Source organism: Budorcas taxicolor, chromosome 22, assembly GCF_023091745.1.
Source record: "Budorcas taxicolor isolate Tak-1 chromosome 22, Takin1.1, whole genome shotgun sequence".
NCBI classification, from domain to species: Eukaryota; Metazoa; Chordata; class Mammalia; order Artiodactyla; family Bovidae; genus Budorcas; species Budorcas taxicolor.
Genome location: NC_068931.1, coordinates 62,065,784 through 62,081,715, shown reverse-complemented (window position 1 = coordinate 62,081,715; position 15,932 = coordinate 62,065,784). Strand labels below are relative to the sequence as shown.

The following is a 15,932-nucleotide window of genomic DNA, read 5'->3' as shown; positions in this document are numbered from 1 at the left end:
GAGGGTGAGCAGACTGGGGCGGGGGGGTCTCGGGATGGAGGCCTTGGGGGGAGGGCTCGGGGGGGGGCAGGCTTGGGCCACATCACCCCACGTGGAGGAGCTCAGGCTTCGGCCTCTGAAGAACTCTGAGCACAAACAGGGAATGGCTGGAATTTGGAAAGATCATGGCTCTCTGAAATTTAGGGGTTGCTGAGCCCTTGAGCTTTGGAATAGACATTCCTCAGTAGTTTGGGAGGAAAAAGTCAGATACATATTGTTATGGGTTGACTTGTGTGTCCTTAAAAGATGCTGAGGTCCTCATCCTCAGAACCCCTGGATGTGACCTTACTGGAAGTGGGGTCCTCACAGATACAGCCACATTAAGGTGAGGCTATTAGTGTTCTCATCCAATATGACTGGTGACCTCATGAAAATAGGGGAAAACAGAAACTGGGAGAAGGCCACGGGAAGACAGCGGCATGGATAGAAGCAGTGCGGTTGCAAGCCAAGGGTTGCCAGCCCCCAGCGAGAGCCAGGACGAGGTAGGAAAGGCCTTTCCCCGAGCCTTCAGAGGGGGCGTGGCCCTCCTGACACCTGGATTTGGGACTTTGAGCTGCCAAAACGGGGGGAATAAATTTCTGCTCTGAGTCACCCAGTTAGTGGTCCTTTGTTACTGCAGCCCTAGATAACAAATGTGCTAACTTTGCTTTTTCTAAACGTGTTCATCAGTAGTTCATGTCTGGGAGATACTGTGTCTTGTGCTAAAGAGCGTAAGAGGGGCCTTGCCTGGTAGTCCAGGGGTTCAGAATCTGCCTGCGCGTGCAGGGGACACCAGTCAGATCCCTGCTCCAGGAGGATCTCACGTGCCCTGAAGCAACTAAACCCATGTGCCTAAACCACAGTCCTCCGGAGCCTGGGTGCAGCAACTGCTGAAGCTCAGGCACCGAGAGCCTGTGCTCCACAGCAGGAGGAGCCGCTGCCGCGAGAAGCTCCTGCCCCACAGCTGGAGAGAGCCTCTGTGCGCACAGACCTAGTGCAGCAGCTGGAGAGAGCCCTGTGCGCACAGACCTAGTGCAGCAAGGAGAAGGGAGCGCAGAGAGCGAACGCTAGTTACTGCAGGAGAACGCAGATTCTTCGCCTGTTCTCAGCACGGTGGTGGTTCGTGTCACTCCCACAAGAGGAGTGAGCATTTGAAAAGTGTAAGTTTCTAACCTCAGTTCATTCAGATCAAGGGCCGAGTCATTCACCTGAAAGGAGAAAAACTGCCGTGAGTGGATTTACTGTGCTTTCCCTTGTGAACGTTTGCTGGCTAAATTTGCAGAATACAATGGTTTACCTGCACTTCACTGCCTGGTTTCAAAAGTTGTTGCTTAATTATTCCAAACATTTTATTGAGCTTTAGGGCCCACTAAAAGTTAACCAGGTGGGTTTCCTGGTTACATCAGGGCTTGTTGGTTTAGATCTCGGAAGGAGGTTCCTGATGAGGACAGGCATGTACAGAAGAGGGGCTCTGGAGTGTAAATGAGTCAGGAACGCTATTACTGTTACTATACTAACTAATGTGGAATTAGTATCATAACATTATCAAGCAACGTTTGCCGCAAAGTATGAAACCGTCCTGCAGAACGCGGCACTAGGTAGCGTAAGCGCTGATAATGTGTAAGATACTACGTCATTTCTATCTCAGTAAAGCTGGAAACAACGGAGAGATGCTTCATGTTGGAAAGCAGTGTTCTGGCTTGCTTATCTATGCCTGTGAGAAGTTAGTTAGTTTTTAAGCAATTCGCTTTTCTCTTATGCAGGCTCTCTGCTTGTTTTCACTCTCCTTAGTTCACCTTATGGGTTTACTTGCACTTGGTTGCCTGACTGGTTTGGGGTCATGTTTTATATTTTTACCTCTTTCATCTTACCTGTTAGTTGTCAATTCCCACTCAGTTAACACTCTCTTTCTATTCTTGCTTTAAATAAAAATTTTAATGGTTTGGAAGAATTTGATACATACCTATATTAAATACTCGTACGTTTAGATCAGAATAATGTCCTTTTGGGTTTCATAAGCTTTGGGAACATTTATATTGGTGATGAATAGAGGGGGGAAAATGGAAACAGTGACCAGACTTTATTTTCTTGGACTCCGAAATCACTGTGGATGGTGACTTCAGCCACAAGGTTAAAAGACACTTGCTCTCTGGAAGAAAAGCCATGGCAAACCTAGACAGTATGAAAACGCAGAGACATCAGTTTGCTGACAAAGGTCCATGTGTTCAAGGCTATGTTTTTCCTGTGGTCACGTGTGGATGTGAGAGTTGGACTGTGAAGAAAGCTGAGCGCCAAAGAGTTGATGCTTTTGAACTGGGGTGTTGGAGAAGACTCTTGAGAGTCCCTTGGACTCCAAGGAGACCCAACCAGTCCATCCTAAAGGAGATCAGTCCTGAATATTCATTGGGAGGACTGATGCTGAAGCTGAAACTCCAATTCTTTGGCCACCTGATGCAAAGAGCCAACTCATTGGAAAAGACCCTGATGCTGGGGAAGATTGAGGGCCCGAGCAGAGGGTGGCAGGGGATGAGATGGTGGGATAGCACTTACGCTATCTAATGGACGTGAGTTTGAGCCAACTCCAAGAGATAGTGAAGGACAGGGAAGCCTGGTGTGCCGCAGTCCATGGGGTGGCAAAGAGTCAGATATGACTTGGCAACTGAATAACAATATTGGTGATGAAGAGAACTTTCTGAATGATACTGTTAAATATCAACCAGTAGGTGGCGAAAACTGGCAATAAAACCCTTTTTGTTTGGCAGATTGGAGAATAAAGAAGGGACGTGCAGGCCTTTGAGACACTGGATACGATCTCCATTCCTTGCGTCTTGTCCTTTTCACTCCCTGGTACCACCCACCGCTAGAACCCAGCCAGCAAAGCTGGGCACAGGACCAACCATCGGCTCTTAAAAGTGGAGGGCGGCTTGGCCAGTGAAACCCCACAGTGCCTGCATTTGGAAGGTTATTGGAAGTCTATGGGTTTGTACCTAGGGCTCCTGACTTAGACTGGTGCTCCTCCGACTAGGTCACCAGTAGTCAAACAGCTAATCCACACACTTCTGAGGCCTACCTGCCCTGACACTTTCGGTGGAATCTGATAAGCACTCAGTGAATGGAGGAGCGCTTTCACTGTTTCGATTGAAGGAGCACCCAGAGCATTCCTAGGGGATATTTAGCCTTCAGTCAAGGTTAATGCAGAGCTGTCCTGAGAACGTTGGATCATGATCAAGGGGCCACTTAAGTGTGGGAGAATCATCTGTGGAGTAAAGGGGAGAAGAAGGCAGGCTTTCCTTCACTCGGAATGGCCTCTGTTTCCTTCTGTCTCCCCGCTGGCAGGAGGACAGCCTGGTTCCAGCTCTGGCCTCTCGTTTCCTCACTCGCATGCTGGGTCGCAAGCACTGAGGCTTTCGGTTCCTCCTAAGTAACTTCAGGAGTTAAGGCAAGTTCTGAGAAGACCCCTAACCAGGACGGGTGGCCTCAGCTTGGCTTTCCTCTGTTTCCATGAGAACAGATCTCCAGGCCACCGCACCTGGCCATCACTGCCGTGGGGAAAAGGTGATGGTCCCAGCAGCTGGAAACAGGAAGGAACATCTTCCTTCACTCCTTGCCTGGATGAGACATTTGTACCAGGTACACATTCCTACAAGCAAGAGGTGGGCTGTCATGTTGGCTGACTTGGCTTTGATAAATGAAGAAATGAAAGTAATTTGCTGTGCTTATTTTACCGAAGAATGAATGTGTTGATTCTAGTTTAGGAAGGAGACCAAGTACAGTTTGAGGTGTGCGTGTGGACAGGGCAGTAGTCAGCCTCGCATTCCTAAGCCCATACAAAGGACGCTCCCGGAAGTTTCACTTGAGCCCTATCAGGTGTTCGTCACTCTGTGTGCGTGCGCGACTCTGCAACCCACCCCATGGGCTGTAGGCCGCCAGGCCCCTCTGTCCATGGAGTTCTCTAGGCAAGAATACTGGAGTGGGTGACCATTCCCTTTTCCATGGGATCTGCCTGACCCAGGGGTGGAACCCTGGTCTCCCTGCATCGCAGGCAGACTCTTTACCGTCTGAGCCACCAGGGAAGCCCAGTTAACTAAGCCGCCGTGCTATCAGTAAACGTTTTCCCGGTGCTTCGTCAAAGACTTTTAGAAATAAAAGATACGCGCATGCGACTTGGCTGCCCTCTGTGCTCTTTTCCTGGAGGCCCTTTGTACTGATGACTTTAAAAAATGTTTACGTCTATAAAATGTATACGTATGAATGTGTATAAAAATATTAAAACTGTACACGTAGTGTATATATAGGTTGGTGTAAGCATAGGTAACTCGAGAAGGTGCGGACGTCTAGAACTGAGTGCTGGACGACTGCGGAGGCCTTCAGAAACCCACCCGCCCTGACTGCTGCGGGGCCGCGGGCCTGAAATTGCCCCGTAGCCCCCGCGGCTCCTAACCCAGGGCCGCAATGGTTGGGAGCGAGGAAAAGAGAATCTGCCTGCGATGCAGGAGAGCTGGGTTCCACCCCTGGGTCAGGGAGATCCCCTGGAGAAGGGACAGCCCTGTTGCCCGGAGAATCCCACGGACAGGGGAGCCCGCGGGCCGCAGGGCCCTCCGCCACCACTCGCGCCGGACAGCGCTCGGCCGCCCGGGCCGCCCGTCCGCGAGCCCCGGGAGCCGCGTCTAGCCTGGGCCCGGGTGCGGTCTCCGAAGCGCGCGCTCTGCGTGGACAGCCAGGAAGCAGCTGCAAGGAAGCGCGAGGCCCGCGGCTTCCCTCGCGGAGGCGCGCGCGGCGTGGCCGCTCCTCTCGGAGGCCGGCGCCGAAGCCCCTGCCCGGGCTCAGCATCGGCCGAGGGGGGGGGCCCCGCGTGCGGACGCGCGCCCACGCCACGCGCGCGCCCGCGCCGGGGGAGGGGCCCAGAGCTCCCGGCGCCCGTTTCCTCGGGGGTCCGGCCCCCGCCCCGCGCCTCTGCCCCCGGCAGCCGGCCCCCGCCGCGGGCGGTTCCCCGGGCGCCCCCGGCCCCCCGCGGGCCCCGGAGACCCCCTCGCGCGCGCCCGGCCGCCGCAGGCCCGGGGCGGCCCCTCGCGCGCCGCCCGCGCCCCCCACCCCGGCCCCTCGCGGCCGCCGGGCCCCCCCAGTCCCGCGGCCCCCGCCCGCGGAGCCCCCGGCGGGGCGCGCGGCGCCTTTAACCCGGCCGGGGGGGGCGGCTCCGGGGAGGGCCCGTCCTTTCTTCTTTTCTTGAATGAACCGTGTGACGCACGCACAGGAAACCGGGCGGTTCGAGCGGAGAATGAAGTCAGAGGCCGGGCCCCCCGCGCCGCCCCCTTCCTCCCGCCGCCCCGCCCCGCGCCCGGTCCCCCCGCCGCCGCGAAGGTGCGGGCGCCGGGCCCCCCCCCCCGGGCGGCGTCCTCGGCCGGAGCGCGCGGCGCGGGGGCGGGGAGAGGGTGCGCGGCCCGGAGGCGGGGTGCGCCGGTGGGGTGCAGCGGAAGAGGGGTCCGGGGCGGGGGGGGGGGAGAACTTCGGAGCAGTCATCCCTTTTTAGGAAAAGAGGGGGAAAAAAAAAAAAAATAAAGCCCTCCCCCGCCGGCGCCGCCTCCCACCCTCGCGGCACCACACACAGCGCGGGCTCCTCGCGCTCGGCACCGCGGGGCCGGCGCGGCCAGCCTGCGTCTATCGGCAGCTCTTCGGAAAATGCCTTGGCCGTTCGGAGTTTGATCCGGAGAGGATCCCCGCCCGCGTCCGCGGCTCGCCCGCCGGCTCCGGCCCGGTGTTTTCTCCCCCGGGGAGGCGTGAGGCGGCCCCGCGGATACAGACCCATGTGTGTGCCCGCGCGTGTGTGCGCGCGTGAAAATTGCCGAGAAGGGGAAAAAATCACAGGACTTCTGCAAATACCGACTGAGAAATGGTAATTCATCCGCCGCCGCCGCTGCCTTCCGTTTGCTCGTGCTCTTGAGATCTCCGGTTGGGATTCCTACAGATTGACATTTCTGTGAAGAAGTCTAGGAATCAAACTGGAAATTCTCCTAATTTTTTGCACCCCCCTCCCCCAGCTCCTGATTCATTTGGAAGTTTTCAGAGCAGCTCTAACTGGAGAGTTCTGAAGATTGATGGAATCTTTTTGCCTTTTCATTCGCTTTCACAAAAAAGGAAACTTCACAGAGGACCATGCTGTCCTTGAAAAATACCAGTAAGTTCTTTGCACAGGAAATTGGTTCAATGTAACTGTCAGTGGGAACCTTTGCGATTTTCACTTTAAGTGCATTGGAGTAAGTTTAATTTCCAGGCAGTGTAATATATTCTTCTCAGCGTGTGACTTGTAGTGTGTGTGTGCCCTGCTTTCAACCAGCCTACAGAGGGAAACGCACCTGATTTTGACTGATTAGTTTTTTTAACCTTTCAGCATCACGGAGGAGGTGGACTGATATTAACAGTAATTAATAATGTGCCTCATGAAATAAAGATCCGAAAGGGATTTAAGTAAAAATTTCCAGGATCTCATGCCAAGGGGGAAACACCAGAATCAAGTGTTCCGCGTGATTGAAGACACCCCCTCTTCCAGGAATGCAAAGCACATCCAATGAAATAGCTGGATTGTAACTCTTCTCCCCATTTGCGGGGCCGTGGGGCGGGCAGCGGGGGCCGAGAGGGGCTGTGGGGACCCGGCTGCCCTTCCGCGGCGGAAGGATGGCGCACGCGGGGGGCGCAGGCTACGATAACCGCGAGATCGTGATGAAGTACATCCACTACAAGCTGTCGCAGCGGGGCTACGAGTGGGATGCCGGGGCCGCGGGCGCCGCGCCCCCCGGGGCCGCCCCCGCGCCGGGCGTCCTGTCCTCCCAGCCGGGCCGCGCGCCCGCGCCCTCCAGGACCTCCCCGCCGCCGCCCCCGGCCGCCGCCGCCGGGCCTGCGCCCAGCCCGGTGCCACCTGTGGTCCACCTGACCCTGCGCCAGGCCGGCGATGACTTCTCTCGGCGCTACCGCCGCGACTTCGCCGAGATGTCCAGCCAGCTGCACCTGACGCCCTTCACCGCGAGGGGACGCTTCGCCACGGTGGTGGAGGAGCTCTTCAGGGACGGGGTGAACTGGGGGCGCATCGTGGCCTTCTTTGAGTTCGGAGGGGTCATGTGTGTGGAGAGCGTCAACCGGGAGATGTCGCCCCTGGTGGACAGCATCGCCCTGTGGATGACCGAGTACCTGAACCGGCACCTGCACGCCTGGATCCAGGACAACGGAGGCTGGGTAGGTGCTCGTCTGGGTGTGAGCCTGAGCCGGCGGTCCGAGTGGCGGGGTGAGGCTGGGCCCAGGGTCAAGGGCAGGCCAGTGGAGTGGAGCCAGGTGTGTGGTCTCCCTTTCTCTTCCCCCGCAGAGAGCTCTCCCTGCCAGCCCCACCGCGATCACTCCTTCCCCGGAGACATTGCTTCCCTTGCGCCAGCTACTGAGGTCCAAAGATCCAGCCTTTGCTGCTCAGTAGAATTTGGGGGTAAAGGGCATCCCTTCGAGGTTTCTGAAACTGGGAGTCCAGGGATCCCCATCATCACGGTACCTGGTGGAGTAGCTTATTGAAAAGGAGCATTTCGGGGACAACTCATAAACTGGATGCCAGGCTGAGTCCTGACTATCTGCATCAGAAATAAGCTCCCCTGGGGGGTTCTGCTCTGTCCTAAAATTTGAAAACCACTGGATTAGAAGAGCAGACTCCTCTAGAGGCCCAGGGGCCTGCCTTCTCTGGCTCACTTGGTAAAATCTACCCAAAGAGGAAAACCAGTGTAGCCCCTTTCCCTAGAAAACCTGGATGACTGTGAAAAGGTTGAGTTGATTTCCAGAGTCCGGTGACACTGACCTGCAATTTGTGCCGCGTTCATAGTGGGCATGACCTTGTGTCTTGAAGAACCCTAGGCTATGGGTGTTTGTTTCATCACTGACAGATTTCGCGTTGGCCGCCTGCCTTGTATTCTATTTCTATAACTCGTGTACGATTTAGAAGTTCACTGGAATTTTTAGTATATTTTATTTTCCACCCTAACCTACAATGCACATCGTTTGGTGGGATCCTCTGTGGCGCAAACTTGCATCCAGAGTATCTATATAAACATAGAAGAATTGATTCTTAGCTGTGGATCCTCATGCTGTGACTTTAGTTGAAGTGATTGATGCTTGTATTTTTGAAGAACATCTGTGAGCTGTTTTGTTTTTTTTTTTCCTGGTACTGTTGTGCTAGACAGAGCCTCCGTCATGTCACCATAAAGCTCTTTTTGTGAGCGTGATTCTTTGGGGGAGGAGTACAGCTCATAAGACTGAAGAAGTGTCATTGACATCTATACTTCATATCTGAAATGATTAATTTGTGAAAAAGTGAAAGAGGAATAACTGGTTCAAGTTTTTTGCAGACTTTTTGTTTTAATCTGAAGAGCTGTCTTGAAAAAGGATGCCATTCAGTGGTTCCTTTTAGAGTCGCCAGGAGGATTACTGCTATTACTATCTTATAGGACCTAACAGGAGCAAAATCCTTAGAAGGCACTACACGTGGGTTCGATTTCAAGAAGCACATTACATAGTTTACAAAGTGTGCGCGTACGAGGGGCTGAAAAGAGAAAAGCCAAGAAAAGTAGATGACTGAATGAAAACACCGGGCCCCGCGTGTCCAAAGCTGGCAAAGCCTTGATGCCGTGTTTAGTGCTTAAGAGTGAAAATCCGCATTCAACCTCTAAAATTTATTAATAAATGCTTTTTGTGAATTGTTTGTTTCTTTGAGATCCCATGTTATCAGATCTTTAGTAATTCTGGAAGAGTTCTGTAGAAGGTGTAAGGAGTATTTTTGTTAAATGTTTGATTAAGTAGCTGGTTTTGTTTGTAACCACTATAACCAAACAGGTAGGGACTTCAGACACCAAAAGGATCATTTTGAGACCAAAGTAAAAGTAACTGAACAGTTTGACTATTACATAACTTTTGTGAAAAAACATAAAAAAATTTTTCTTTCCAGTTGAAAGAAAGCCAAGGTGGTAACTGTCATGTGTCAAGTAATGCAATAAGAAGATGGGAAATGGAGACATATGTTTATGATAGAAATTAAGATGTAATCTCGATCTTTGTTGTAAAGTTGTGGTACATTCACATCTCATACAATTGAATTTTCTTTTTAAGTGAAGGCCCGCTCTTTCCTCCTCTCAAAATAGACTTTTCTTGGTAGGGCCTGTCTTTGTGGTCAACAGGTATCTGAGGTTGATAAATGTAGAGGCTACATTTTATGATGCCAAACCACAGTGACGTCCCATAGAACATGATAAACTTTTTCTTGACAAAACCTCGTATAGTAAAAATAAATCATACAGAAGCACAAATTGCTGATGGTGAAATGTGTAGCATTCAGGACAACATAGAGATGGATGGCCAAATAGGAAAACAAAGGACTTTGGCAGAAAAAAGAGTGAGGAAATGCCGTCATAAATGGGCACCTTGGAATAATAAAAGAGGTAGGAGTATTTGAGAAGTGTATTTGGGGGACTGACTTACATGTCCTTTCCAAAGATGCATTATGAACCTAAATTTTTATTTTGAGCATTTGGCATCCAGACAGATTTTCCTCCCAATTTGTACCAATCAGAGTTGCTTCTCTCGTAATACGTGTCATGGGACGGCGTAAAGGACTCGATGAGGATGGGCGAGTTTCAGAGGAGAGCTGGCACATTCTCTTAACATTGGACAGTAACGTGCCCTGCTTCCAGGACTCAGTGGATCAGCCCATCTGCTGAATCTGTTCTGATGGGGGCTTTAGACTCGAAGTCGCACTTGTTCTTTGCTGCTGCTGCTTCTGAGGCTGAGGGAGAACAGTTTGCATTCCGTGCTCCGTAAGCGGCAGAACGCAGGGCCTTGGATGGTCAGTGTCTGAGAGACGGTCTCAGAAGTCTGCACGTCACACAAACACTGAGGAAGAAGCGGGCTGTGGAGTGGACTGGGGCTTTATCCCTGAGTCTGAATAAAGCATCCAGAGGGAGGCAGGGTGGCAGAGCGGCGAGACGGCGGTGGTTCTAGGAAGCATCTGAGACCTGCCTCTCCACGTGTGGGAGCTCGCGGGCGTCCCCTGGGAGCGTCTTGGAGGAGCAGCGCCTCAGGTCCCACCCAGAGCCTCCGAGTCAGAGCCTGTGGTTCGCACGTCTGCAGGTGTTGGGGTGCACAGGGGGGTTAGAGGTGCCGGCTACCATCACCGACCACTGATTCCCGTGACATCTTTTAGGAAAAATGAGAGTCCGGGAGGGGTCCTGCAGCGTCCCCTTCCAGTGGCCTCCTGGGCTCCGTGGTGTTACCTAGAATGCCAGGCACATCCCAGGTATCTGCTAGAGCGGTCTGAGCTTTGGGGGAGAGAGGCTGCAATGCTGTAGAGACAGGAGCAGAATGATCACAAGCTCTGACCTCTCAAGGATGTTTTCCGTGGTAACTATACCATCGGTGGGCCTTCCTCAGTGGCTCAGCGGTAAAGAATCCGCCTGCAGTGCAGGAGACAAGGGTTCCGTCCCTGAGTCAGGAAGGGCCCCTGGAGGAGGGCACAGCGACCCATTGCAGTCCTGGCGGGCTACGGGCCGTGGAGTTGGAGAGAGTTGGACACAACTGAAGCAGCTGAGCACAAGACGACGTGTTGGCACTGGCGGCCCCGTTAGAGTGAGATAGCGTTCCCCTCCAGTTAAAGACAGGAAACTTAACTCTTAATGGCTGTATTCAGCCTTGCTTTATCCCCTTGTAAATCAGTTCTAATTTCTGTAGATGAGTTCAGGGGCCCTGGGACCACTTCACGGCCAAGGTGGCTTTTGCAAGCACAGGGTTGAGATGTAGGCAAGTTGATGGTGAACGGTGCGCTCTGAACTGAGAAGCGTGACGGCATTTTGCTTCATGTCTTAGGAGAGCAGGAGACGTCTGACAGCTGCAAGGAAAAGGTGCTTTAATGGGCGATTGGCTCCTGCTGAGACGGTGGGGCGACCCTTTCTGTGCGCTCATGCTTTGGTCTCTGTGGTTTAGGAAGACAGGAACTTACTTCTCCGCATCCAGTAGGGTTAGCTTCCTTTTTATTAGTTGGTCAGCAAGCAGTTTCTCTTTTCTGTACACAGTCCACATCCACTCAAACAGCTGATTAACTGGAAAGCAAGACCGTTCTCAGGCCAGTGTACAAAATACATGAGAAAACATCGTTTTTCTAGTGGTTGAGCATTAGCTGCTTAAGGCCAATTTTGGCAGCAAAATGATAGGATTAAAAATAGCCGAAGATGATCCAGTCTTAAATAATATATTTAATGATGAACTTTCCTTGGGAAAGTGCATCTTTCTGCCTGCAAAGAATCATATGATCCCTTTCTCAGTGATTTGCTTTGTAGAGAAAAGATACACTGTGGCTCCCAGAGTCTGCAGTCATGTGCTGTTGAGCAACCACATTCGGGGACTTTTGTAAAATTTGACAGTTCACTCAGTTCTCTTTTCTGTTTTAGGGCCGTTGTTGCTGTTTAATGTCAGTCGAAAACATGGCTTTCCTCTGTGCATCCTGTTACTTTCAGCTGTGCTTTCTAGTGAGAACGGATTGATCTTTTTAGCAATCCTTGGTTGAACTGGTACATTTCAGAGTCGCTGAATGTCATTAGGCCACATAGTACACCAGGTAACAGAAAGCCACATTTTTTTTTTAAGCCAAACTCTTATAGTTTATCTTTCCTCCCAGTCCTAGTCAGCATTTTGGAGGCTGATACACCCACTCATGAAGCAGGTGTGTGGGTGCTGTGTGTATTAATAGCAATCTCTCCCACTCAGTACACCCCACACCCATCTCTGAGGTCATCCATCGTGTCTTCGCAGGAGCAGTATTTCAGGAGTAATGCAGCATTTGTGCTAGAAAACAACACTGCCTTTGTAGTGTGCGAGTAAAAAGGCTTCTTTACCCCCAGAGATATGTTGTGTTTGAGGTTCAAAGGTTCTGTTAAACCTTTTTAAAGTCATCTAATAGCACCTGACTCAGGTATGGCGGTAACCTCGCACGCTGGTCCCCCTTCCCCCAGCTTCATACACAGGATTAAGAATGAAAGTTAGCTGAGGACGGGGATGGCTATTCAGCAGACCTGACTGCACATCCCCTCTGTGCCCGGTCCTGGGTCAGGTCAGGCAGAGTCCCCTCTGTGCCCGGTCCTGGGTCAGGTCAGGCTGAGTCCCCTCTGTACCCGGTCCTGGGTCAGGTCAGGCTGAGTCCCCTCTGTGCCCGGTCCTGGGTCAGGTCAGGCTGAGTCCCCTCTGTGCCCAGTCCTGGGTCAGGTCAGGCAGAGTCCTCTCTTTGCCCGGTCCTGCGTCAGGTCAGGCTGAGTCCCTTCTGTGCCCGGTCCTGGGTTAGGTCGGGGTTCAGGGAGGAGGGCGTTTTCTCTGCCCTGGATGCCATCGCAGGCCTGGACTGGAGATGTCGTGAATTCTGTTGCCACCCAGCCCAATGAGATGATTCTAAACTCTCAGATTTAGAGGGGAGAAAAAAAGCTAAGTATGTGTTATTTTGCATACCCTTCAGTATTTGTCTGAAAAAGTTATTTCTAACCATATGGCTATTCATGTGTGCATTAGGCCTGATTTAACTAGGAGAGGAATATAGATAATTTTAAAAAATACTGTGTTACACAGACATGTGCTTAAGAGAACTGAAAGGCAAGGGGAGTTCCCTTGTTAAGTATTTACCCATTAGGCGCTGTCTATACATATTATGAAGACTTAATAAATACTGGTCTGCAGTTTTTGAAGGATTTCATTAATTCTTTCTCAGTAAGAGACTATCAAGCTTTGATGAAAATGGTTAGAATAGATTAATTTGAAGAACTATCTTTCTTAAATCGTTCTGGTATGCAGAAAAGTCAGAGTCGATTTGAACCAAAACAGGAGAGAGGAAAATAAAAGCTTTTGTTTTGGCTTGGTTTTAGGTTCTAGTCCTATTTCTGTTTGTTAAGAGGCTTCTCTTCCAAAACGCTACATACAGAAATTCCTAGTCCACTGTGACATTCGTGCTCCTGAAGAGCAGGTGTTTTCCATCTAACGTCTTTTATCCGTAGTCCTCTTTCTTTAATGAAGGTTGTAAAACTTTCGAAATCACGACAAAGCCATTTTCGTTTCTAAAAGTATTTCTGTAGATTGCTGCTTGTTCTGATCTGCTCGATTCTGTAGTGCCAGCCTGATTTCCCTGCTCTTTATTTGCCAGACAGAAGATAAACCCAGCTGTCCTTCCGTGAGCATGATGACGGGGTGTTTGTCTCTCTCTCTCCAGAGCCATGTGGGCTTTCTCATCAGGACCTCCCCCCCTGCAACCTCCATCACTGACCCTACCTGCCCATCATCCCAGCGCAGGGGGACCTGCAAGGTCGGCTCCTTGTGAGCCTCTAGCACGTGAAGGGTGGGCTCACCTGAAGGAAAGAGCACTGTGTCTGGATCGCAGGGGAGAGGGACAGGGAAGGGGTCTGTCCAGGCTGGAATATCTGAACCCCATCTGCATTCTCGCCACAAGCAGCCAGGCAAGGAAAAATTCTGTGATCAGATATGATGGCTTTCCCTCCAGAGACCATAAATTCCAACCCTGTGCAGGGAAAACGACAGGATCTGCTGGAAGAGTCCACTGGCTCTGATCTCTGCAGCGGGAGACTAGAGTGGGGCTGATACTCTAGTCTGAGATGAAGTTTCACTAACTCAATGCAGCTAAAACAGCTTATGCTGAAGACTACTTCCCCAAACGCCCTCTTAGGCACGTTAGAGAGGGGATCTCCCTGCCATGCTGGCGTGGCTATTGGTAGCAGCTACAGACACACTCAGGGCTATTTGGCTGATTCTCTCAGGCAATGGACCAGGTTCTATGAGAAGGTTCCCTGATGCGTCCATTCTGCGCCTTGTTTTGCCTTTCAGAATTTCAGAGATGGAGCCACATTCCATTTTCAGTTAATAATCAGCTCATCTGTGCTCTGGAGCTTCAGCATAACGAGTCAGCTTATGACCAGCCCCCTCACCCCTCTATTCCTGGGTCCTAAAACCGACCCAAGGATCCATGGTATCAAGTGAAGCTGAAATTTCTCCTAAAACCGACCCAAGGATCCACTGTATCAAGTGAAGCTTAAATTTTCCAAGGGAGATTTTACCATTGAGAACAATGCATCTTTATTGTGACAGTCCCAATTACTGTATTTCTGTATTTTTAAACTGCCTTCTCTTAAGCTGCAGGAGAATGTGGAGAGTTTCTGACTTCTAGTGCTTGGAGGCCGGACCAGGCATCAGCGTTGCAGGTTGCCTTTCCTTGACTTTTCCCAAGTCTTCACCAGTCCTCAGATTTCTTCTGCTTTAAGCACAATGAATGTCATACCCATGTATCACCTTTAAAATAGATTTTTTGAAGCGTATACGGGATAAGTGCTTAGTCCCCTTAGGTCAGTCCCTCCTGACAATTAGCATAGGAATAAAATTGGTTGCATCATTATGTCATCATATTTAGATACTGGCATTTTTCTCTTGAGGGAAAAAGATCTATAAGGGATGTTCGTTGACACCTCTAAGTCTACATTTCAGGACTGTCTCCTCCCGTTTTCTTTATGAATTCCTGCCAGGATTGTCTTTCTTGACCTCTCTCTTTTTAACACTGAAAATTTTTACAGGTGGTTTGAAGCTATTTTCTAACAAAATTGTAAATATAATAATGTAGAGTCATTTACTATTTAAGGGACAACATAAGAAGAAAAATGATGTGAAGTCTTAATCAAGGAAAATGAGCAATTGTTTGCAGATTGTAACCATGAGGAGTTCCTAGCAACGGGCAGTAATGGGAACGGAAGGGTTTTAAAGATCCTGCTATTGTGTAGGGCATGGACACTGCCTATTTCCATTGAAAAAGATTTATTGAGTGCTTACTATGTGCAAAACTCTATGCCGGGTGTTTCACTTGAGTGAAAAACGTGGAAGATAACCTTTGCATCTGAGGAACTCTGACCAGTAGAGAGACGAAGATAAGTGCTGTGTAAATTGCTGTAATCCTTGACACACTTCAGTGGACGGCGACCCGGTCCAGCCGGAGGGGCCCTGGCTGAGTCGCATGCAGGAGATGATGGGGAGGAGATACAGGGGAGGGCAGGCCGAGGGGCTGAGCTGGAGGAGACAGGACAGGTGGGAATGCTTGCGGCGTCACGGGGGGTTGAGAAGAGTCTGACCAGCCTGGGGCGTAGAGAGCCCTGGTGAGGTAAGACTGGTCCTAAGTTTGTGTTTAACTTGGTAGATGTTAAAAGGATTATTGAAAGCGTTCTGAGTCAAGGCGGGATGTGTGGGCTTGAGGAGGACGACAGTGGCTGAGGCTGGACACTGGGAGCCAGGTGGGAGGCCTGAATCACGGCGGCGGGGGAGCAGGGACCCAGAGGACTGAACGGACCAAATGTGAGGAGGGGGGCAGGGAAGGAAGCGGAGGCGCGAGTCCAAACCCAGGCTGTCTCCCGGAAGGATGGGGTCCTGAAGCGAGCAAGGAATGGTAAGCAGCGTGACTGTTCGGTGGGATAAATGTGATGGAATTAATTTTGGATAATTTCAACTTGAGCTCCGAGTAGAATCGTCATCGCTCAGTCGTGTCCGACTCTTTGTGACCCCACGGACTACAGCCCGCAGGCCCCTCTGTCCATGGGATTCTCCAGCAAGAACACTGGAGTGGGTGGCCATTCCCTCCTCCAGGGGATCTTCCCGACCCAGGGATCGAACTTCTGTCTCCTGCACTGCAGGCGGATTCTTCATCATCACCGAGCCCCATGGGAGTCCCCCTGCTCCCCGCCAGTAGGATGCCCGGGTGGGAATGCCCCACGGCAGCTGGTCTTAAGGATCTGGAGCTCGAGAGAGACGCTGGGGCTGGAGTCGGCGCTGCCTTTTCCCAGTCCCCGTCGAGCGCCCGTCTCCCTTCCTCGTTT

General features: G+C 51.4%; 1 protein-coding gene across 2 annotated transcripts in view; it reads left to right on the top strand.

Moving 5' to 3' along the window:
• The first annotated feature begins 5,685 nt into the window (after positions 1 to 5,685).
• BCL2 (BCL2 apoptosis regulator) overlaps positions 5,686 to 15,932 on the top strand; it is a 195,115-nt gene continuing 184,868 nt past the window's right edge. For both annotated transcript variants that reach the window (XM_052660366.1, XM_052660367.1), the window contains exon 1: positions 5,686 to 7,242. In XM_052660366.1, coding sequence (XP_052516326.1) covers positions 6,688 to 7,242 — 555 coding nt within the window. In that variant the 5' untranslated portion in view covers positions 5,686 to 6,687. The remainder of the gene's footprint in view (positions 7,243 to 15,932) is intronic.